This window comes from Hetaerina americana, unplaced genomic scaffold (assembly GCF_022747635.1).
Source record: "Hetaerina americana unplaced genomic scaffold, ioHetAmer1.1.p SCAF_161, whole genome shotgun sequence".
NCBI classification, from domain to species: domain Eukaryota; kingdom Metazoa; phylum Arthropoda; class Insecta; order Odonata; family Calopterygidae; genus Hetaerina; species Hetaerina americana.
The window spans coordinates 69,266-95,332 of record NW_027286721.1 but is presented as its reverse complement, the minus strand read 5'-3'; the positions used below and the strand labels follow the sequence as shown (position 1 = coordinate 95,332).

Below are 26,067 nucleotides of genomic sequence, written 5' to 3'. Positions count from 1 at the left end.
CATTGTAGTTGTAAAAATATTGTTTGTATGTGATGTGGACGGTGTTTTGTATGTGATGTGGAAGTTTGTTTGTATGTGATGTGGAAGTGTGATTGTATGTAAAAATATTTTGTCTCTTATCTGTTTTTATATGTGCTCGTATGTAATTTTTGTTGTAAGAGTTATCTTGGCCTAACTTGACCATTGCTTCCAGAAAATTCGCCGAATTGCAACGTAATTGTGTAAATAAATAAATAAATAAAAATCTCAAGGCATCGCAAGATCGCATATGGGAGTAAGGAGGAGGGTGTTTTGGAACCCGTTCAAATTTCTATAAGTTTCGCAATAGCCTCTCAAGTTGTGTGCAAATTTTGTGTATAGACAAGCATTGTATAGTCATCCTGCAAGATAATTATTGATGCTAACCCACCTTTAACAAGACAAAATCCACCAATATGGTTTGCGGCATGCCTTTGACTGTTTTGCTGGTCATTTTGAATCAAATCTTAGACGTGGAAGTTTGTTTGTATGTGATGTGGAAGTGTCATTGTATGTAAAAATATTTTGTCTCTTATCTGTTTTTATATGTGTACGTTTGTAATTTTCGTCATAAGAGTTATCTTTGACTTAACCTGACCGTTGCCACCAGGAAATTCGCCTAATTGCAACGTAATTGTGTAAATAAAATAAATAAATAATAAATAATATTTCTGGGATTGTGGGGTTAGATTTGTCAAAAACATCGCTATGACCAACGCAGTAGCATAACTACTTTGGCTAGAATATTTAGGCTGGGATTCCCTTTACACAGAGGTGTATACAATATAGATTGAACTTATTAAATACACTTAGAAGATGGGTCCTTTTCCGATGACATCAAGGACATACAGGATCGCACCCAAAAGTAGTATGACTGACTTTTTTACAAGAATTCTATTGACGATATACTTACATGGACTTAATAATCTGCAAAGTATGCTCCTTGAGCTGCTACACACTTAGTATAACCTTTGCTCCCATTCCCCGTATGCCCGCTGGATATTTTCTTTGGGGATGCCATTGATGACCCTCGCCGAAGCCTCTTGAACGGCCTTTATCGAGTCAAAACGTCGTCCCTTGAGCTGTCTTTTCATCATGGGGAAGAAGAAGTAGTCTGGTGGTGCCAGATCGAGAGAATAGGGCGGGTACGGCTATGTGGCAATGCCGTATATGGCCAGGAGCTGTCTGATGACAAGCGCGCCATGGCAGAATTTTCGGCACCATCTTGGCGCACACCTTGCGCATGGCCAAATCCTGTGAAATAATGCGTTGGATGCAGACAGACCCAACTGGCCTGCAATTTCTTCTGGACTGGTTAAGCATCAGTCTGTGTTCAGCAGTGTCCTCACTCTGTCCACATTCATGTCGGTTCTTGCCGTCCGGAGCGATGGTCGTCTTCAACGAGTACTTTGGCTAGAATATTTAGGCTGGGATTCCCTTTACACAGTGGCGTTTACAATATAGATTAAACTTATTAAGTACACTTAGAAGATGGGTCCTTTTCCGATGACATCAAGGACATTAATACAAACCCCAACGTATTACGGGCAGAGAGATCGCAAATATAAGATTAGAGAGATGAAATATTTCTATTTTTCCGTGTTTTCTCAAAGTAATGCATTTATTATTTTAAAGTAATATACAGAGCAGATTTGCACAGCCAAATGTGGCCACTTTTGCTTGATTTTTTCGCTCAAATATTGCAATAAATTTGCATAATACTCTCCAGGGATAGTTTTTCCTTTTTCTAGATAGTAGTCAATGAAAATTATCCCACACACATCCATATTAACCAACACCTTGACCTTGTCTGCAGATGAAACGGTCTTTGCCTTCTTTGGAGTCAGTTCTCCCTTTTGAATCCATTCTTTCCATTGTTCTTTTGTCTCGGGTACGAAGTAATGTACCCATGTTTCATCCATTGCTATGAAACATCACAAAAAAATTCCAATTTGCTGCTGTGAATCTTCGCCAAACACTCAATTGAAACATCTTCACAACACTGGTTTTGCTCGTTTTCAGTTTGCAAATTTTCAGTTAATACGAGGGCGGTTCAATAAGTACCCGTGTTTGATGACAAAGGACATTTTCCTGAGGGAAGTTTATGCTATCACCGTGTGCTGCCATCTATCAAACGACCGTGAAACCACAAATTTCAGACTGATTTAAAAAGGTTAGTTTGGATTTGTCAGCCATTCGAGTGTAAGATGTGTTTTTTGTGATTTTATGCTAAGATGGAAAAAGAGAGCAGTATTGTTCGGTAATTCACTTTTTGTTTTGTTTTTGGATGGGAAGAAATGCGAGGAGATGAAAGCTAAGTTGGATGCTGTTGGATGGGGACACTTCTCCATCTATGACCACAGTTAGATATTGGTTCAACGAATTTAAACGTGGGCGAACATCTGTTTTTGATGAGGAGCGACCAGGACGCCAGACGGCAGACGTGGTTATACCGAGGAAATCATTCAAAAAGTCCAATGCCATGATTCTCGCTGATCGACGAACAAAAGTGTGCAAAGTAGCAGAGGCCGTGGGAGGTGTGTCGACCGGAACGGCAATTAATATTCGACATGATAAGTTGGCAAAATGAGAAAATTGTCGGCCCGATGGGTGCCGTGATTGCTCACGGTGGACAACAAGCTGATCCCGGAGTTGTCACCACCAAACTGCACGAACCACGGCACGAATTTCTGCCGCACCCCCCGTATTCTCCCGATCTGGCTGCCTGTGACTTTTTCTTATTCCCCTTAACATGAAGAAATGGCTCGCCGGAACAAAATTTAGCTCAAACAAGGAAGTTATCGCCAAGAAAGAGTCGTATTTTGGAGAGAGAGTTCAACAAATCCTATTTTTTGTAAGGGTTAAAAAAATGGATGGAATGTTGGGAGAAGTGTATATCTTTCTAATAAAGGGGACTATCTTCAAAAATAAAAATAAATATTTCTGAAAAACTGATTTCTCCATTTATAACACGGGTACTTATTGAACTGCCCTCGTATGCGATGTCCCGGAAAGTGAGCCAAGTAGCAGAGGCCGTGGGAGGTGTGTCGACCGGAATGGCAATTAATATTTTATTGCATGATAAGTTGGCAAAATGAGAAAACTATAGGCCCGATGGGTGTTGCCATTGCTCACGGTGGACAACAAACTGATCCCGGAGTTGTCGCCACCAAACTGCACGAACCACGGTATGAATTGCTGCCGCACCCCCCGTATTCTCCCGATCTGGCTGCCTGTGACTTTTTCTTATTCCCCATAACGTGAAGAAATGGCTTGCGGGATAAAAATTCTGCTCAAATGAGTAAGTTATCTCCGAGACAGAGTCTATTTCGGAGAGAGTTCGACAAATCCTATTTTTTGGAGGGTTTAAAAAAATGGCCGGAACGTTTGGAGAAGTGTATCTTTCTAATAAAGGGTACTCTGTTGAAATATAAAAATAAATATTAATGAAATAATGATTTCTCCATTTATAACACGGGTACTTATTGAACCGCCCTCGTATGCGATGTCCCGGACTTTTTGAAATGCCTACTATGTCCACTAGCTCGTGGACTCCCAGTAGAAGGTCATCCAGTATCACTTTGTGGATATTCTTCACCGTTTCTTGAGTTTTCACCTCATTTGATCGACCAATGTGACACTCGTCTTGACAGCTTGTATGGTCTCGTAACAATTAAGCCTAACTGCCTTAAAGGACTTCCTGAGAGTGCTTCAAGCAGCGAATGAACAGAAGAAGATGGAATAAGAAGGCATAGGCACACGAATGGAGGGTACTTTGAAGGGAACAAAATGTGAACTAGACTAAATTATGCAAATTAACCTATTTATGGCCTCAGCTTATTTATCGGACAGGGTAGCAAGCTTCCCTTACTTGTTCTGACTGCTGACCGAGTTCTCCTCTCCGGCATAAGAGTCATCCCCGTAGTCAATCACCACTTCCGGATTCCTCAAGATGACGGCAATCACCAACAGCGCCAATATGTGCAGCATCTGGAAAGAGAACAAAACATTACTTCCTGCACCAGCTCAGGGGAAACTCATCGCACGACACCGGTTTCTTCAACGAGATATTCTAGCGGGTATCTGACGTACACAGACTAACCACACCCATGAGGTGTGTTAAAAAAATAAGGGGACTTTTTAAATTTTGCAGGGTTGGACAGTCTGATTGTCCAAATTTTGTTTTGTTACGTTGGTATTATTGTGAGGTAATCTACCGGTTAAGGTAGGTTTTTGGATGGACGTAATTACTAATTAAATAATTTGTGACCCCTAGCAAAACACAACATCCTACTCTACATCAGGTCCCCCTTCATCTCTGAGTACTTCCTTCATCCCATCCAACATCCCTATCCTGTTCCTTCCCTTTCCTCCTTTGCCAAACATTCCCCCCTCTATTACAGTCTTCAACATCCCCCTGCTAGTCAATACCCCCTTCATCCACTTTTCCTGCTTCCATAGGATTTCTCCCAACAAACCCCTCTCTTCGCCCACCATACCAAGTACTTCCTCGTTTGTTTTCTTCTCTGTCCATTTCACCTTCTCCATTCATCTCCACACCCACATATCTACAATAGCCTCCAGTCTACGTCTATCCTACTGCTTCAATGACCACGTTTCCATAGCCACACACATAAATACGCTCAATATCAAAGTTTTCTAAGGAGTCTTTTCTTAACATCCTTACTCAATGTCCCTCTCATCTTAACTCCCTTCTCCTTCTGTGAAAGCCTCTTTGCCTAGCGCAATTCTTCTCCTTACGTCCCTACTACTTTGACTTTTAAGGTAGGTTTTCGATGGACACCGCAACTAAATAAATATTTAGTTACTCCTAACAATACACAAAAACACAGCATCCTACTCTACATCAGGTCCCTTTTCATCTCCGAGTACTCTCTTCCTCCCTTCATCCCCTATCCAAGACATCCCTATCCTGTTCCTTCCCTTTCCTCATTTGCTTAACACTCTCCCCTCTATTACAGTCTTCAACATCCCACTATTGCCAATCAATACCCCCTTCATCCACTTTTCCTGTACATTACAATACATGCCCCTTAAGTATGACAAAATTTTCAGCAGTGTTCACTGTTTATTTGTCCGTGGCAGACGCTAAGGTTAGACGTGTTTTAACGAACATGAGGTAACACCTGATAGTAGTCTGATAGATACATGCGTGTTGGGGATTAGCCCCCTATCCCTATTCCAATCTACTCCTATTTCTTCCACCACACAACTACACACATGTCACCAAAAACTTCTTACAGTCAGCTACACTTATTCCTGGCATCCACTCAGCGAAGTATTATTCTCCTACCTACTCGATACTTTTGCATTTTTGGGCATTTGTGCTTCCGACAGCAGACTAGACACACTTGCTTCAGGGCCTGTAATCTAAATGCCCTTTGCCTTGGTTGAATAACTAAGGATTATTCAGAGAGTTCTTGTTTTTTAAGTCAAAAAATTCTTTTAACGCCACAGGGAGAAGACAGAAGTATTTGGTCATGCCCAAAATATTTGGGTACTCTTCGAAAAAACAATACATTTGACCATTCTTCAATAGTTTAAAGAAAGCCGACGATAAACCTAGGGGAGCCTTGCCTACAAACGACAACATTCTTCCAGCGAGGGGAAAGAACCTCTCTAACAGCAACAGAGATTATTTCGAGAGAAGTAACGATAAAATTCAAACTATCTCACACAAGTTGTCTGTCATTAAAACAATTGGGAGACCTCATCATTTAAAACAAACCTTGTACATTGTACCAACCCCTGTAACCATGTACAAAGCCCTTGTAACCTTGTACATACCTTGTAACCATGTACAAAGCCCTTGTAACCTTGTTCCAACCCCTTGTAACCATGTACAAACCCCTTGTAATCATGTACAAAGCCCTTGTAATCATGTACAAAGCCCTTGTAACCTTGTTCCAACCCCTTGTAACCATGCACAAAGCCCTTGTAACCTTGTTCCAACCCCTTGTAACCTTGTACATACCTTGTAACCATGTACAAAGCCCTTGTAACCTTGTTCCAACCCCTTGTAACCATGTACAAACCCCTTGTAATCATGTACAAAGCCCTTGTAATCATGTACAAAGCCCTTGTAACCTTGTTCCAACCCCTTGTAACCATGCACAAAGCCCTTGTAACCTTGTTCCAACCCCTTGTAACCATGTACATACCCCTTGTAACCATGTACAAACCCACTGTAACCTTGTACATACCTTGTCACCACGTACAAACCCCTTGTAACCATGTACAAACCCCTTGTAACCTTGTAACCATGTACAAACCCCTTGTAACCTTGTACATACCTTGTAACCATGTACAAACCCCTTGTAACCATGTACAAACCCCTTGTAACCATGTACAAACCCATTGTAACCTTGTACAAACCCCTTGTAACCATGCACAAACCCCTTGTAACCATGCACAAACCCCTTGTAACCTTGTACATACCCCTTGTAACCATGTACAAACCCCTTTTAACCATGTACAAACCTCTTGTAACCTTGTACATACCTTTTAACCATGTACAAACCCCTTGTAACCATGTACAAACCCCTTGTAACCATGTACAAACCCCTTGTAACCTTGTAAAAACCCCTTGTAACCATGTACAAACCCCTTGCAACCTTGTACAAACCCCTTGTAACCTTGTACATACCTTGTAAGCATGTACAAAGCCCTTGTAACCTTGTTCCAACCCCTTGTAACCATGTACAAACCCCTTGTAATCATGTACAAAGCCCTTGTAATCATGTACAAAGCCCTTGTAACCTTGTTCCAACCCCTTGTAACCATGCACAAAGCCCTTGTAACCTTGTTCCAACCCCTTGTAACCATGTACATACCCCTTGTAACCATGTACAAACCCACTGTAACCTTGTACATACCTTGTAACCACGTACAAACCCCTTGTAACCATGTACAAACCCCTTGTAACCTTGTAACCATGTACAAACCCCTTGTAACCTTGTACATACCTTGTAACCATGTACAAACCCCTTGTAACCATGCATAAACCCCTTGTAATCATGTATAAAGCCCTTGTAACCTTGTTCCAACCCCTTGTAACCATGTACAAACCCCTTGTTATCATGTAGAAAGCCCTTGTAACCTTGTTCCAACCCCTTGTAACCATGTACATACCCCTTGTAACCATGTACAAACCCCTTGTAACCATGTACAAACCCCTTGTAACCATGTACAAACCCCTTGTAACCATGTACAAACCCATTGTAACCTTGTACAAACCCCTTGTAACCATGCACAAACCCCTTGTAACCATGCACAAACCCCTTGTAACCTTGTACATACCCCTTGTAACCATGTACAAACCCCTTTTAACCATGTACAAAGCCCTTGTAACCTTGTTCCAACCCCTTGTAACCATGCACAAAGCCCTTGTAACCTTGTTCCAACCCCTTGTAACCATGTACATACCCCTTGTAACCATGTACAAACCCACTGTAACCTTGTACATACCTTGTAACCACGTACAAACCCCTTGTAACCATGTACAAACCCCTTGTAACCTTGTAACCATGTACAAACCCCTTGTAACCTTGTACATACCTTGTAACCATGTACAAACCCCTTGTAACCATGCACAAACCCCTTGTAATCATGTATAAAGCCCTTGTAACCTTGTTCCAACCCCTTGTAACCATGTACAAACCCCTTGTAACCATGGACAAAGCCCTTGTAACCTTGTTCCAACCCCTTGTAACCATGTACATACCCCTTGTAACCATGTACAAAACCCTTGTAACCATGTACAAACCCATTGTAACCTTGTACAAACCCATTGTAACCTTGTACAAACCCCTTGTAACCATGTACAAACCCCTTGTAATCTTGTAACCATGTTCAAACCCCTTGTAACCTTGTACATACCTTGTAACCATGTACAAACCCCTTGTAACCTTGTACAAAGCCCTTGTAACCATGTACAAACCCCTTGTAATCATGTAGAAAGCCCTTGTAACCTTGTTCCAACCCCTTGTAACCATGTACACACCCATTGTAACCTTGTACAAACCCCTTGTAACCATGCACAAACCCCTTGTAACCATGCAGAAACCCCTTGTAACCTTGTACATACCCCTTGTAACCATGTACAAACCCCTTTTAACCATGTACAAACCTCTTGTAACCTTGTACATACCTTGTAACCATGTACAAACCCCTTGTAACCATGTACAAACCCCTTGTAACCATGTACAAACCCCTTGTAACCTTGTAAAAACCCCTTGTAACCATGTACAAACCCCTTGTAACCTTGTACAAACCCCTTGTAACCTTGTACAACCCATACAATACTCTTATCAGGAAATATAAAAAAATTATCATTACTACTAATGTTATTAAGACAAGGTTGATTGCATTCTGAAACAAATCACAGAACTCTTTCAGGATTGTCCCATACGTCCAAAAATACCGACGTTTGCTTTTGCGCACAGGATTGATTATACATACCAGGTGCCACAAACCGAGGAATATAGTCCCGGTACGGACGTGGCAGCAGAAACAGCAACGCCAATCATTCCGTCGATCGCTCCCAAACTTAAACCTCATCCTGGAATCGCTCACTGGAATGAAAAGAGGAGAGAGAGAGGGGATTTAACGACTGCTTTCGTTTTAAGTGGCACTCCACATAGTCGCAAGTGGAAGTAACATTCCCCTTTAAGTAGAGCACTGCAAGAGTTATACACACAGGGAAGACTGAACACTAATGCAAACATGCTTGTGGACCACACACTAAAAGATGTTTAGAAGGGGTAGTAAGGGGAATGCTACTTCCACAGGCCACATAGTCGCATTCGGAAGTAACATTCCCCCACAAGTATAGCACTGCACGAGTTCTATACATGGGGTAGGTTGAGAACTAACGCACACATGCTTGTAGACCACAAACGAAATGACCTTTAGAAGGGGGGAGTAAGGGGAATGTTATTTCCACGTGCCACATAGTCGCATGCGGAAGTAACTTTCCCCATAAGTATAGCACTGCATGAGTTTAACACACGGGGCATGTCGAAAACTAATGCACACATGCTTGTAGACCACAAACAAATTTACCTTTAGAAGATGGAAAAGGTGAATGTTACTTACACATGCCACATAGTCGCAAGAGGAAGTAACATTCCCCCACAAGTATAGGACTGCATGAGTTATATACAAGGGGTAGGTTGAAAACTAATGCAATCAAATGCTTGTAGACTATACAAACAAAATGACCTTCACAAGCACTCCTGGTCTGGGCATGTGGAAGTAACATTCCCCCTCAACAACAGTTTTGAGGTCGTTAAATTCATCCAGTGCATTTTGAGAAGCAGAAGTATGGAAACGTGTTCTAGTACTACAAACAAAATGACCTTCATAAGCCATCCTAGTGTGGGCATGTGGAAGTAACATTCCCCCTCAACACACATGTGCAGGTTTGAGGTTGTTACATTCATCCAGTGTATTTTGACAAGCAGAAGTATGGAGACGTGTTCTAGTACTACAAACAAAATGATCTTCAGAAGTACTCCTGGTCTGGTGGCACGTGGAAGTAACATTCCCCACCTCAACACGAATCAAAAGGCAGCAGCCTGGAGCCAATAATCTTTGCAACATGACTACAATGCTTGCTGCCACACACCTTGCGCGCAACTGGAAGAGGCTCTGCGAAACCTGAACTTAGAACCAATTCAACACCCTCTTTAGTTCCCCTGACCTCACGATTTTTATTTATTTCCTCTCAACTCAAAGGGTCACCTTCAACCTTCAAAGGGTCAACCTCAAAGGGTCAATCGTAACACATCCAGACGACGAGGCGAAGGCGCAGATGTCAAGTCCTGAATCCGAGAAAAGTCCGGAAGAGTTCGTTTTTCAGTGACAGAATGAATAAAACTTTTTATACACGTTGGGAGATAAAATGTGAGTTAGCCTTAACAACGGTGAGTATGTTGCCAAATAAATACATGGTTTTGAAACTTAAATAATTGCTATTTGATGTACTTTTTGCCAGGTCTTGCTACATACTTTGTTTCAGGCTTCACTTCGTGGAAGTATTTAATATCCATACTAAAAAGAAAGACTCGTACTTTTCCACAGATTATTGTGCTTTCTTCACGACAACGTACTGGCGATAAACAGATGATTGATTGATACAGGGGTTTTGATCAAAAACAACACAACCACACCACTCCCTCCACGGTCATTCTCCAGCAAGCTCTTCCCTATATCCCCCTAAGTTAAAACCCACCATGAAAGAACCCAGATTTGAAACAATCAGAAAAGAAATCCAACCGTATCACACCACGGCATACGACTAAAGAGTCTATTCTGAAAGAAGTGCTCAAGGCAGCATTCGAAAGCTATAACTAACGCTGAGAGAGTTGTATATGGGCAGCCAATATACAGGGTTCGTCCGGAAAATAAGTGTACTGACTCCTGGGCTGGGCGCGCCGCTCCAGGCGCGCCCAGCACCGCTCTGACGGGCTGCGATTGGAGGGGGGTATGTTGGCAAGAGACGCTGAAAAAGGCAGTCGGCTCTGAGCTGTGGTGTAGTGAGGAGCTCTGTTAACGCGAAACTCCACGCTCGACCCACGTCACGGAACGCGATGCCGAAGTTTTTGGAGCAGCGTTATCCCATCAAATTTGCGGTAGGGCTTGGGAAATCGTCTACCGAAACTGTCGGTATGATTAACCAGGCTTACGGGGAGTCAGCCATGTCCAGAAACATGATCTTTCGGTGGCACAAGATGTTCGTGGAGGGCAGAGAAGAGGTCGACGACGAGTCTTCGAGAGGTTCCCGATGATGCCTTTGCGGGAGCGTTCCAGGAATGGGAACGCCGCTGGAACAAGTGTATCGACTCACAAGGGTCCTATTTTGAGGAATATTAGCTTAAGATATGTAAAAGTGTAATACATTTTTTTTCCTGAGCTCAGTACACTTATTTTCCAGATGAACCCTGTAGAGTGGTGAACTTATCCAACGTTCAATTTAAAGAGCAAGACATCCATTTCTTGCAGAAAGGATTAAAGTACATCCCCAACCTTCCCCTTAGGCATAAAAGAGCTGGAAAATTTAATCGTGGACTGTGACGCAGTCCTTTTTAAAAGTGATAGAAGATAGAAAACTGTCCTTTCCCATAATATTTCCATATTAATCAAGCGAAGTAACCACTACGAAAAACATTTTTCGAACTATTTAAAAATCCTTAAAGTCTGTTCAAAAGCTGTTAAAGGAAGAAAATTTAATTTTAGAAAAAGCGGATAAAGACAATGCAGTCGTAGTGATGGAAAAGACCGAATATGTTAATAAGTGCAACGAATTTTTTATTGACAACAACCCGATAGTGGAGCTACCATGTGACCCTACAAACAAATTCCAAAAATTAGTGAAAAAGGCCCTCACTTCTGCCCCAAGTATCATCAAACCAAGTAAGACGTACACAGTGACAGTGATGAACCTGCAAACTCCACGATTCTTTGGTCTCCCAAAGATACATCAAACAAATGTGCCAATAAGACCAATAGTCTCCAGTGTTGCCCCTCCGTCAAGGAAACTAGCCTCCCATCTAAATTCACTCTTCAGAGAAGTCACAGGTTTCAAACCAAGATACGGGGTTAAGAACTCAACGGAACTATGCCAACATCTTACCCAGAGAGAGCTCCCGTCTTCCAAGCACATCCTAGTGTCTTTCGACGTGAAAGACCTGTTCACCAACATTCCAATTTCCGAAACCGTTAAAGTAACCGAAGAAACATTGAAGAACGCCAGAGCTGAACCACCCTTCCTCGACGAGTTTCTGGCACTACTAAGAGGGTGTGTGGAAGAGAATTACTTCAAATTCAATGGCAAATTCTTCCAACAAAAGGACGGCTTAGCAATGGGGTCACCTCTTTCACCACTTTTGGCGGGCTTATACAAGAATGACTTTCAGGAAAGGTTATATTCAGTGATCATTCAGTGAACACCAGTTTTATACATTCAGGGTTCGTCCGGAAACTAAGTGTACTGACTCCTGGGCTGGGCGCGCCGCTCCAGGCGCACCCAGCACCGCTCTGACGGGCTGCGATTGAAGGGGGGTATGTTGGCAAGCTTCGCTGAAAAAGGCAGTCGGCTCTGAGCTGTGGTGTAGTGAGGAGCTCTGTTAACGCGAGCCTCCACCCTCGACCCACGTCACGGAACGCGATGCCGAAGTTTTTGGAGCAGCGTTATTCCATCAAATCTGCGGTAAAGCTTGGGAAATCGTCTACCGAAACTGTCGGTATGATTAACCAGGCTTACGAGGAGTCAGCCATGTCCAGAAACATGATCTTTCGGTGGCACAAGATGTTCGTGGAGGGCAGAGAAGAGGCCGTGACGACGTGTCTTCGAGGTTCCCGATGATGCCTTCGCGGGAGCGTTCCAGGAATGGGAACGCCGCTGGAACAAGTGTATCGACTCACAAGGGTCCTATTTTGAGGAATATTAGCTTAAGATATGTAAAAGTGCAATAAATTTGTTTTCCTGAGCTCAGGACACTTATTTTCCGGACGAACCCTGTTGTTGGTACAGATACGTTGACGACGTGTTTGCAGTGTGGATTGGTACGATGAGACAACTGGACATATTTTTGAATAAGTTAAATTCCCAATCCAAAAATATTAAGTTCTCTTGTGAAAAAGAAACCAAGCATAGTATTAACTTTTTCGACTTAACAATTACAACCACGGAAAAAGGCTACGACTTCGCAATCTACAGGAAAGAAACTACCACAGACCAAGTCATCCCCTCCGACTCCCGGCACCAACCCTCCCATAAGATGGCCGCTTTCTATTCCATGGTAGACAGATCTCTCAACATCCCCATGTCCACCGAGAACTTCGCCAAGGAAATCAAGGCAATCAAAGACATTGCATCAGACGTGATGATGTCGCCTATGCGACCAAACCGGTCGACTTAAAAATAAAGTGTGGAAAAAATTACCATCTCTCTTTCGTTTTATTAACTTAAAGGCTATCAAACATATCTTTCAACGTGACCTAACTCTTAATCTGATATACGAGGGAAGTTCAATAAGTACCCGTGTTTGACGACAAAGGGCGTTTTCCTTAGGGAAGTTTATGCTATCAACGTGTGCTGCCATCTATCAAACGACGGTGTAACTAATTTCAGAATGATTTAAAAAGGTTAGTTTGGATTTGGTAGCCATTCAAGTGTAAGACGTGTTTTTTTGTGATTTTCGCTTGAAGATGGAAAAAAAGAGCAGTATCTTTTGGTAATTTGCTATTTTTGTTTTCTTTTTGGATGGGAAGAAATGTGAGGAGATGGAAGCAAAGTTGGATGCTGTTGGATGGGGACACTTCTTGCCATCTATGACCACGGTTAGATATTGGTTCGACAAATTTAAACGTGGGCGAACGTCTGTTTTTGATGAGGAGCGACCAGGATGCCCAAGGCAGACGTGGTTATACCGAGGAAATCATTCTAAAAATCCACGCCATGATTCTCGCTGATCGACGAACAAAAGTGCATGAAGTAGCAGAGGCCGTGGGGGGTGTGTCGACCGGAACGCCAATTAATATTTTACATGAATAGATTGGCAAAATGAGACAATTGTCACCCGTATTCACCCGATCTGGCTGACTGCGACTTTTTCTCATTCCCTAAAATGAAGAAATGGCTCGCGGGGATAAAAATTCAGCTCAAATAAGGAAGTTATCGCCAAGAGACAGAGTCGTATTTTGGAGAGAGTTTGACAAATCCTATTTTTCGGAGGGGTTAAAAAAATGGCTGGAACGTTAGGAGAAGTGTATCTTTCTAAAAGGGAACTATGCTGAAAAAAAAATATTTTTGAAAAAATGATTTCTTCATTTATAACACGGGTGCTTATTGAACTGCACTCATACAGGGTGCTTCTCAATAGCATTGCAACTGAGTTTCCCATGACGCTCCCATTGATCGGAGCTTGATCGAACCACTTGGAGCAAGTGAGGGGAACACTAAGCTTTGCCTCGGAACCAGTCTCAGTGCTCTCCAAGCTGTGGAAGTGGCATGACAACAGTTATTGCAAACCTCTGCTCACTGGCCGTGTCAGGAAAAAATGGAGTCTACCATCAAGCAACCTCATGCCATTAAATTTTGTGCTAAACTGAAAAAATCTGTTGAGTAGACAAGCAAAATGATTCGTGAGGCTTGCGGAGAGACTGCTCTGTCCTACTCAGTAGTTTTGACGTGGTTTAAGGCCTTTAAGGAAGGCCAGAAACATGTTCACGATGAAAAATGCTCTGGGCAAACGTCAACCAGCAAACCTGACAACAACTTGGCTCGGGTTCGACAGTTGTTGGACTCTGACCGTGGATTGAGTATCAAGATGGTTGGCAATGAACTGGACTAGTTGCGTACTTCCATAATTCGCATTGTTCCTGATGATTTAGCAAAGATGAAAGTGTACGCTAAGAGGCCAACACAGGAGAGGTGGGTAAGGTTGTAATCGAGAGAAGATCACAAGTGTAAAAATATTTCCTAGAACGTAATTTACACTCAGATCTGTGGGTTTTATGCAACCAAGTGCCCCGATTCTTTGGTCAAGAGATGGCGTTAGGGAGCTGTTTCACCCACCAAAGGAGAAACAGACAACACACAAGAGGAAATGATAGTAGTATAGCAATCATGCATGCAGGAGAGGTGGGGAAGGCGGAATCGAGAGCAGATCACGAATGCAAAAATATTTCCTAGACCGGGATTTGAACAGTGGGTCTTTTGACTTGCTGGGTTCTTTCTCATGGAAATGTGTAAATCAGTAATAGAACATCATACTCCATATGGAAATAGATATAAGGAAAAGGGATAGGAACACACACATAAAGTACGAACACAGTAGGGGTGGGGAAGGCGGAATCGAACGAATCACGAATGCAAAAATATTTCCTAGACCGGGATTTGAAAACACCATATCTTTCGACTTGCCATTGGGCCAATGTTCTAACCACTTGAGCGGTCGATGAAACATAATTTGCACTGAGATCTGCAGATTTTATGCAACCTAGTGCCTCGATTCTTTGGCGAAGAGATGGAGTTAGGGAGCTGATTGACCCACCAAAGGAGAAACAGACAACACACAAGAGGAAATGATAGTAGTATAGCAATCATACAACACCATATAAAGGATAGGAACAGTGCATTTCCTGGCACGCATAGCCAGAAGAAAGAGACGAGCCACATTGGCCTAATACACATTCAAACAGGAAATCCCGCCGAACGGCAAATAAATACTCATTCACATAGAAATAGATAAAAGGAAAAGGGATAGGAACACATATAAATGACGAACACAATAGAGGTGGGGAAAGCGGAATCGAACGGATCACAAGTGTAAAATCATTTCCTAGACCGGGATTTGAACAGTGGGTCTTTCAACTTGCCGGGTTCTTTCTCATGGGAATGTATTAAGTGTTGACTTTCTTTCTTTGGGATTTACCTATGGATTTTCACAAAATATCAACCTACCCCATCTCTCAAAATATGTCCACTATGTCTCAAACTGTGTTACAATGTGTGTAAATACATCAGTTATTATAAAACTCCGCGTTCCGAATGTGTTATGAAAAAATGGAATAGATGATTGAGCCATGTTATGCAATGACCAAGTTATGTGCTAGACTGAAATAAAATCTCTCGATAGGAGACTAACAGAATGAATGGTGAGGCTTACTTTGGGGGGACTCTTCTCTGTTCAACTCGTGAGGTTTGAGGTGGTTAAAGACCTTTAAGGAGGGCTGGGAAGAGGTTCACAAGACAGACAATAATCTGGGTGGCCGTCAAACAGCAAAACCGACAACAATACCACTTGTGTTCGACAACTGTCGGACTCAGACCGTCGTTTGAGTATCAAGATCGTTGATGAAGAACTGAACTTGTCATCTACTGTCGTGTTTTTTGCATTGCTACTGAAAATTAAGCGATGAGGAGAGTTGGCGCCAAGCTCGTGCCTTAAGGTGTTGTCAGACATCCAAAGGACCAACCGAGATGAAATTTCAATGTGAACTTTTGCAACGTATTGAGAATAAACCTGATTATTTGGACAGCGCAATCACTGGTGATGAAACCTGGGTTTTTTTCATACGACCTGGAAACAAAATGCCCAAAAGCTCTCCGAGTGGCACACCTGACACGCCTCCCAAGCCCAAAAACACAAGAATGATCAAATCTAAAGTGAAAACAATGCTCATTGTCGTCTTCGACAGTAAAGGAGTGGTCCGTAAGGAGTTTGTGCCTCAATGACCGACATTTGACGCTCCCCACTACGCGGATGTGCTTTGAAAGACACCGAAAATGTGTCATCGGGACGAGAAAAGACATCTCCGCTACCTGGCCCCTCCCATCACGACAACACGCCTTTTGCCCGCGAGTTCCTGACCAAAAACCAGGTCCCAAAGCTGCCCCATTGCCCCACTTTAAAGAATTTTAAGTTCCTGTGCAAATCTGTCCAATAAATTACTTGCAATAAAAAAATAATTGCATAACAATCGGACCGCAACCTGTACATGGTGACCAGTTTATGTTTAGGTCAACAAAAGAATAATATTTCATCTTTTTCAATGAAAAAGGACAATACTTACAATTTCCCAAAAGTGGGTACCGTTTAAATAACGGTCGTCGATTATTTTTTTAATTATCAGGTGAAATACGTTCCACACAACATGCCAGAAAATTGCAAAAATAGATTGAATCTAGATTACTAAGCAACAGGCCGAAGGAACAGGTCATGCTCGGTATAAATTATTAATTATATCATCATTCCCAATTTAATTTCCTTCAAAATACTGCCCCCGATACTAATTCCGCCTTCCTTCCGACATTTCCCGGATACGTACAAATGTTATCATGACTCAAGAATCGCATTACTTCACCATCAGATATCTGTCAACTGAGCGAAAACTTGAACGAGTAACCTATAATCATGTTTCCTCAAAAACCGCAGGAGCTATTATATTTCCAGTTAACCCTCTTAGTGCAGTGGGGATTCCAGGGGTACTAGGGAGAAGTGCGAAGGGTAATTTAAGAAAATGTATCACCTTAGGAAAAAAAAACATTATGAAGTTATTTGTTTGGATATCCATATGCAGTTTTTTTATTTTAAAATATAATATTGTAGTTAATAATGATGTAATACATTTACATCATCTGAAAAATAAATGTAATTATATCAGTATTATAAACTTGAAGAATATTTTTTTAGCAATAATATTTCAATTTTTAGACAATACTAATATTTTGTTCAAACATTTTTCAATAAAACTACATTATTTATATATAATAAAGAATCAAAAAGACATGTAGAAAATATTATAAATAAATAAAGAAAAACCAGTGAAATGCAAATTTTTTTGTCAGCCTCTGCATAGTTCGATTTTGTTGAAAAAGGCTGATCTCACCTAGGTCAACTTTTGGGACTTTTCCCCTTTCCTTGAGACTGCGGCAATGTGCTTACAATCTAAAGGCAGAAAAAAACAAAGTTCTAACTCACAGAGAACTGCTGACAATGTAATCCAATACACAGGGCACAATTGATTAGATAGGATGAACGGCAATGAAACCAAAATAATTACAAAGCAGTGCTCTCATTTCCATCGTCTCAACAAAGTCTGAATAAGCGGCTATATATCAACACCACCACACCATAACACATTCAAGAGATTAGAGATAAAAACAGATTAGTAGCCTTTCAATGGCTTTTCATAGTGGAAAGACCACTCAGAAAAAAAACGAGCAAACAATTAGGCTGAGCTTCCCGACATGTACAAAACTGAACGAAAAATTATAGTAAGAATTATACTTTTAGAAAAGCATTTAAAATTGCAAATAAAAAATTAAAAAATTAGTTAGGTAATTCTATGGAATTCAACCTATCGATAGCACAAAAACCGTAAATTATTAAAGAAAAAACCATAAGTTACAACGATTTAAACAATAGCCGACGCAAGAGCCGATATATCGGCCCGCCGCACTAAGAGGGTTAATATCCAAAACATTAAACTGGTACATTGTTAAAATATTCTAAGCTAATGGCTGCCATGTTGTTTTCGCGGATTAAAACACGATCGTGGGAGAGATAACAAAAGGTACAAAGTTTGAAAAGCAAAATGCGCAATGAATAAACATGTCCCGATCAATAATTACCTATACGTATGCACAGTATAAAACGTCCTAGCTTATTGCGTGAAATCCAAATGGTTAATGGCCGAATCGTCTACGTAATATTCGTTTAGTAATATTTCACAAGAACTCATTTCCGGGAAAGTAGGTGAAGAAGTACACTTCGAAGATTTAAAGATGAAATATATTCCTTCCGCGGAAGTAATCACCCCACAACAGACCTTAATCTCTACGAAGATAAAAATCCGGCAGTCAAGCTTAAAACGCTATCGTCTAGTTCGCCATAATTAACCGGATAATCACAAAGATACTAAGTATAATTACTATATCGGCCTGGCTTGCAAACTTTCACTGCAGTATTGTGTCTGCCATGATGAGCGAGGAAGAAAACAACTTTTAATATTGCTTTGTCTTCATTTCCCTTTTCCATGTTTAACGACCTTGATTGCGTCATATTTTAAGTACTAACGAACCGGTATTTATTTTCTTCACAAGGTTACTTTATAAATATACGATTTTATGAATATCATTAAGTTCTAGGAGGGCCAGTCATTACATTAACACACAAATGCAATTAATTTTATTTCCAATGACATGCTGACCACGTACAACCTTATGATGTTACGTTATGTTATAGTGTTGACCAGTAAAATAATGCAATGTCCCGAATTAAAGCAATCAAGTCGTAATTCGGAGACTTAAGTTCTCAATATTTGCGAAGCAAACAGTAAATAATCGGTCTAAGTCGAAATGTTTACGATTAAACGAGAAATTACAAAGGGTAGGGACTGCTAAAAAAATAGATTAATTGCTCTACTTGAATTATTCGAGCGAATAAAAAAGAAAGTTCCACCTTTGATCATTGCATTTTCATATCGTAGCACAGCCAATTAAATTACATAAGAACAGAATCACACAGAACGAAATTCGCATAGAACAAACCAATTAGGTGTGCATTCGAGAAAAGGTTTAAGTTTCTTTTTGAAATGTTATATCGACAAAATGGACGCACTGGTGATTCACAATAAAATAGCACAAAAAATACGCGTCAATCCAACCATTCAAGCACCCTAAAAAGCCCTTCGGTTCTTCCCAAATAAGTTACAACCTCACTCAGAATATTCGCGACATCGTCCGTCCAAATGACCTTGACTTGCCATATCGTCGTCCTAGATCGCGAAACAAAAACTATGCCTTGTCCAGAGAGAAATGTTGTGCAAAACCACTGAAGGCTTTAATAAAGTGTCAACATCAGTACGCCTCATGAGTCACTGCAACGAAAGACAAATACTAAACCAAATGCATTCAAAAACAACCATCTGACTTTACCTTATTCGGTGACTCATATCGGAGATAACGCAAGAATAAACTGAATACTTCCCGATGAAACATTAAATTGAAAGTCGTAACAAAATGAATCATACGTCGACTAATTATCACGAGTGCTGAAGTTCTCCTCCGAATTCGTCCCAGGGAATGAAAAATAAGATTACGTAACCAAAAAACACACCTAATTAAACGTCACGCTAAGCTGCCGATAAATTTAATGCTATTTGATAAAACGTCCAAGGAATACGGTAAGATAAAACGCACTGACATAACTTACCCCGCAAAGGAAACGACATTATTGATTACTTGACGACAGGGCGAGCTTTGTTCGTCCCGAACAATTCAGCCAGGTCAGACTCGTGACTTACGAAGACAATAAAACTGCGATAAGACACTCACTGATTCAGACTAGCGATCGAGTGAGAATATACTAACTGAACTGACCACTAATGCGGCACATCACATAATCGATACTCTACGTAACATAAAGAAACATACATCTGAATTCACAAAATACATAATTCGTACAAACACTTCCGGATCGCCTGAATGTTATCGCCCACTCAGGAATAAACATTGACATTGCAATCAATAAATACAAGCGACGGACTAAATACAACAAAAAATTCGCACCAAATGCACTTCACCATACACATCACTTCATTCAGACTCGTTTAAAGTACATAGACATTTGTAATAATTCAGAGAACGGGCTGTTATACGATTAAAAAGGCATTTCAAATAGACCTTTGCCTGATGAAATGAACCGATCGAAGATGAACTAAGATGGCGGAATGCTTATTTATAATGCGGAGGAAAATGCCGATAGAACATGTTAATAACCTGTAACGAGAGGTAATGAAATATCCGTCTGTATGTTTAGCTTATGGAATAGATACACGGGAAATGGGCAGTAAGCACCCGACTATGCATTGAAAACAACACTTCTCAAGGCTACTCTCATCATACATTTATAGAAAGACAATTATTTACCTACCTGAACGCCGATTGTAGAGTAAAGGTTGACAGCACACGGCAGTGTAAAATTTTGAGTTGGATTCCTAAATTAACCAAATAAGACTGCCCACTTAGTCGAAAATCTTTACGTCCTCCGCCCAGACCGATAACTGCATCACTACGATACCAACCACTCTAACGACGTTTCTTTCTTTGAACAATTGAGGAGCGAAATGAGCACTTTGGCCAACACAAAATAAAAAATTAACATTTCCCTTGTATCTCGGTAAATTAAAGATTTTGACAAAAACAACGAGGATGTGCTTCTGTAATACACTTAAATCATTACATAAAACAATTATTGATTTCTTTCCCTACAACTATCCATTGAAAAGTATCATTATGGCTCTCCTTAAATATATATTTATCTTATACAAGGTTGACAATACTTTCCCGCACATTATTTGTGTTTGAAAAAGGTGAGCTTTAGACTTACGTGATGAAATAATATGGACAGTGCCCCTAAAATAAGGGATAAAGGTCATAACAGTCCGCACTACTATTTTAACCGAACATGATTGATGGATTCTTCATGATAATGCACCTGCACATTCAGCATTGAATGTTCTCCAGTTTCTCGCAAAAAATTCAAGCATCTTGCTCCTTGGTCATCCTCCTTTTTCACCAGATCTCGCCCCCCTGCGACTTTCTCTATTCAAAAAATACAAAAATGTGATGAGGGGACATTGTATTATTGGGCACAAGATGTAGAAGACACACAATAGAGCAAGAAACGACGAGAAAACTAAGAAGCCTAACTGCCAAGAGGACTTCCAAAGGGTGCTTTAAATGGAGGAAAAGAAGATGGAAATGTACCCTACGATTGTAGAGTACTTTGAAGAAGGGAACAAAATCAATTTAGACTGAATTAAAGCAAAATAAAGTTTTTGTGGCTTCAGTTTACGTTTGTGGACATACCTCGGAAAGTTGTATCTTTAAGTAAAGTATTTGAATTATATAATTTGCATTAAGCCTGCATTTCTACTGAAACGAGAGTTTTTGACGTGTATTAACACTGCTCTCTTAACATAGATTCTAGGGATAAGTAAAAGAACTTTAAATACAACAAGACGTGATCGATAAGGAAAAATATAGGAAAATTACATAATAGAAGTAACTACCGTCAAATATAATTAGTTTTATAATTTTGTATTAGAATCAGTTATTATTTAAGAAGCACCTAGCTGTTATTACTATGTTTGCAAGTGGCTTTAGATTGATTTGAGGTCAAATTTGAAAGAGTCAACCCAGGCAATGAGTTACATATGAGACTAGATTGCTATATTCATTTTATACGGAGAGTTACCATATTAACTCCGTATATACTGTTTTGTCTTCAAGATCTTTGCGATTAGTACTATATTGAAACTCTTCAAAAGATATCTCCAGCGAATGCAATACTGGAATCAAAAAATTAAAGTTTTGTGCCAATTAAACATCAAACGCAAAGCAAACTGTGTGAGATTAAATTGAATTATGAAAGAATATGTGGAAAACAAAAATATTTATTCATTAACCAAAGCAAACAGAAGTAACCGAAATATATTTCCAACAACCCAATGCTTTAGCCATGGGCTCACCTTTGTCCCGACTCCTGGCCGATTTTAATATGAACAATTTTGAAAAAAGTTTTGTTCTCCTCAGCTCACCCTCTCATTAATAATGTATTTTGTTAGTTTAGAAATGCAGACGATGTCTTCTATCTATGAACAGGTTTCAATAGGCAACTGGATAAGTTTCTAGCACATTTGGATTCTACTAATTCTAATGTACAATTTATGGGTGAATAAGAGGAAAAAGGTTCCCCTAAATGTCCTCGACCTATCCATTTGTAAAGACAAAGGCGGGTTACAGTATTCCATTTTTAGGAAAGAAATGTATATGGACCAATTAACTGATTCCTCCTCAAGGCATTGCTTCACACAAAAGCTTCCAGCATTTCATGCAATGATCCACCGTATAACTGCTATCCCTATTTCAAAATACAATGAAAATAAGGAACTTAATGTAATTGAAATGGAAACAATGGTTATTCAGAAGATCTAATTAATAAACTTTTCCGGGTATAAACTTACAAAAATAGCCTTAAGCCACATTTACAACCCCGAACATTTAAAAGATTCCACTGCCAAATGGTAAAGAATACTTTATCTAGGGATTATTCCTCAAAAAACCATTAAAATTTTGCATAAAGAAATAATTAAATGTCCCTTTAACAGTGATTCATGCCTTAAGAACCTGATATCTCTCAGCCTAACGACAAAGTCCCCAAGAACGAGAGGAGTGGAGTGTATGAATAAAAATACTCAGAATGCAACACGAAGTATATATCGGGCGAACAGGATAGAAATTTTTATATAAAGGATAAAAGAACACCAAACTTGTATAAAGAATCAGGACATAACATCCCTCTTTGCAAAGAACCTCATCAAAAGTGAGCACAAAATTGACTTTGTGACTAAAATTATTCATTTTGAAAATGAAGGTCAAAGGCTCGATGCTTTGGAGCAGTTTGATACTTTGAAATGCGTCCGTTGGAAAGATGAACTTATCAACAAAATTTCGTATCCCTCCCACTCCTAGACCTATCACTCTTCCAAGTCAACGATCGACACAGAAAGATGTAACTCTCTTTTCTTCCCAGCTACATTGTAACCTTTTGACCCCTCCACCCTCCCTCCCTCTCGGACCATCCCACCCTCCTTTGATCAGAAGGTGTGTGTATATATATATATATACCTGTATATATATATATATATATATATATATATATATATATATATATATATATATATATATATATATATAGGCTGACACAATATAACACAATTAGAATAGAATAGCAACATTTAAAAGGACTCTCACACGGTAAATTGTTCGAGCTTTCAGCCCTCTCAGAGGCCTTCTTCAAGAGAGACAGAGGCCTTCTTTCAGTCTCTCTTGAAGAAGGCCTCTGAGAGGGCCAAAAGCTCGAACAATTTACCGTGTGAGTGTCCTTTTAAATGTTGCTATTCTATTCTATTTGTGTTATAATGTGTCAGCCCATTATTGTGCCGCTCATGTAAGTTTTTCCGTACAATCGTGGTATATATATATATATGAACACGGATGTAGATTTGTAGAATATAGAGACACAAAGAAAGGACACTCACAATATGTTATTATGTCACAATATATATATATATATATATATATATATATATATATATATATATATATATATATATATATATATATATATATATATATATATATATCTTCCTACCTAGCTCCCTAGCGCCATTTCTTGGCCAAAGTGAATCGGGGCACTAGGTTGCATAAAGCATCGCAGATCTCAGTGGATAGCTCAAATGGTTTAGAGAGCATCGGCCCAATGGCAAGTCGAAAGATCCGGAGTTCAAATCCCGGTCTAGGAATTATTTTTGCATTCGTGATCTGCTTGATTCCGTCTTCCCCACCTCTCCTGTGTTCGTCCTTTATATGTGTTCCTATCCCTTTTCCTTATATTTGTTCGCCGTTTGGTGGGATATCGTGTTTGAATGTGTGTGTGTGTATATATATATATATATATATAAAAATATATTTATATATACATATATATATATTTATATATACATATATATATATTTATATATTTATATATACATATATATATATTTATATATTTATATATACATATATATATATTTATATATTTATATATAATTATATATATACACATGTATTTATAGGTATATATATATATATAAAATTATATATATATATATATATATATATATATATATATATATATATATATATATATATATATAAGTCTGCAGAGGAAGGGTGAAATCGGTGCGCTGTACAGCAAAGTTAAATCGTTATCGGGAAGTAAGAAAGGAAGAGCTATGCTAATAGTTAGAGATAAGGCGGGTAAGGTAATAGTTGACGCAGGAAAGATCCAAGAGAGATGGAAGGAGTATATAGAAGAACTGTATAGTAAAGAACTCAGACCAACACAGTTAGACATTGAAAAAGAAAATGACGTAGAGGAAGACAGCTTAGGTCCAGGCATACTAGACAATGAGATAGAAAGGGCATTAAGGGAGATGAAACTAAATAAGGCCGTGGGGGTAGATAACATTCCCGTGGAACTTTTAAAATGCTTAGGAAAATGTGGGAGGAAGAGGCTATATGGGCTGATCCGTAGCATTTATGAGGAGGGAATCTGGCCGGAAGACTTTGTGAGATCAGTTTTAGTTCCGATTCCGAAAAAGGTAAAGGCCACGTCATGTGAGGACTATAGGACAATTAGTTTGATATCCCACGCAGCTAAAGTTGTTCTCAGGATCATAAACAAACGGATAGAGAGTAGGGCAAATGATTACTTAGGGGAGGATCAGTTTGGGTTTAGGAAGGGGAGAGGTACGCGTGATGCCATTGCAGTAATGAGATTATTAATCGAGAGGAATATAGAACACAACCAGGAGGTATTTGCCTGTTTCGTAGATTTCGAAAAAGCGTTTGATAGAGTGAATTGGGAAAAACTAATGAGTATATTGCAGAAAATAGGAATAGATTGGAGGGAAAGGAGGCTAATCCGCAACCTGTACATGTCTCAGACTGCTCAGGTGCGGGTGGGAAACGGGGAGTCAGGATGGGCAGTGTTAGGAAGGGGTGTAAGGCAGGGTTGCCCATTATCACCGTTGCTGTTCAACCTGTATGCTGAGGAAATGATCAAAGAGGCATGGGAAGAACTCGAGGTAGGAATGAAAGTGGGCGGGGAATTCGTAAAATCAGTTAGGTTTGCTGATGACCAAGCTTTAGTTTGTCAGTCAGCCAAGGGGCTGCAAGCATTGCTGAGTGAATTGGAAATTCAGTGCGACAGGTATGGGATGAGAATCAACATTAATAAAACAAAGGTTATGCGATTTTCTAGAAAGAAAAAGGGCAAGCTTAACATCAAAATAGGAGGGCAAAAACTAGAGCAGGTAGAACAGTTTACGTATCTCGGTAGTGTTTTGGACCAACACGGTCAAAGTAGTAGGGACGTAAGGAGAAGAATTGCGCTAGGCAAAGAGGCTTTCACGAGGAGGAGGGAGTTGATGACGGGGACTTTGAGTAAGGATGTTAAGAAAAGACTCGTAAAAACTTTGATATGGAGCGTAGCTATGTACGGCGCGGAAACGTGGTCTTTGAAGCAAGAGGATAGACGTAGACTGGAGGCTTTTGAAATGTGGGTGTGGAGAAGAATGGAGAAGGTGAAATGGACAGAGAAGAAAACAAATGAGGAAGTACTTGGTATGGTGGGCGAAGAGAGGGGTTTGTTGGGAGCAATCCTATGGAGGCAGGAAAAGTGGATGAAGGGGGTGTTGACCGGCAGTGGGATGTTGAAGACTGTGATAGAGGGTAGAATGTTGGGCAAAAGAGGAAAGGGAAGGAACAGGATAGGGATGTTGGACGGAATGAAGGGCGGAAGAAAGTACTCAGAGATGAAGAGGGACCTGGTGTAGAGTAGAATTTAGGGTTGTGTTTTGTTAGTAGTCACAAAATATTTGTTTGGTAGTTGTGTCCATCGAAAA

General features: G+C 40.1%; 1 protein-coding gene across 4 annotated transcripts in view; it reads right to left on the bottom strand.

Moving 5' to 3' along the window:
* LOC139687080 (lysosomal-associated transmembrane protein 4A) overlaps positions 1 to 20,648 on the bottom strand; it is a 50,162-nt gene extending 29,514 nt beyond the window's left edge. Inside the window, exons 1-3 of one of the 4 annotated variants that reach the window (XM_071584184.1) lie at positions 20,484 to 20,648; positions 8,500 to 8,612; positions 3,890 to 4,008 (exon numbers count right to left, since the gene is read on the bottom strand). In XM_071584184.1, coding sequence (XP_071440285.1) covers positions 3,890 to 4,008; positions 8,500 to 8,598 — 218 coding nt within the window. In that variant the 5' untranslated portion in view covers positions 8,599 to 8,612; positions 20,484 to 20,648. Of the gene's footprint in view, positions 1 to 3,889; positions 4,009 to 8,499; positions 8,613 to 11,674; positions 11,694 to 19,763; positions 19,880 to 20,483 lie in introns of those variants that run through there. The other 3 variants (XM_071584183.1, XM_071584182.1, XM_071584185.1) reach the window with 3 other exon arrangements.
* Positions 20,649 to 26,067: the final 5,419 nt, after the last annotated feature.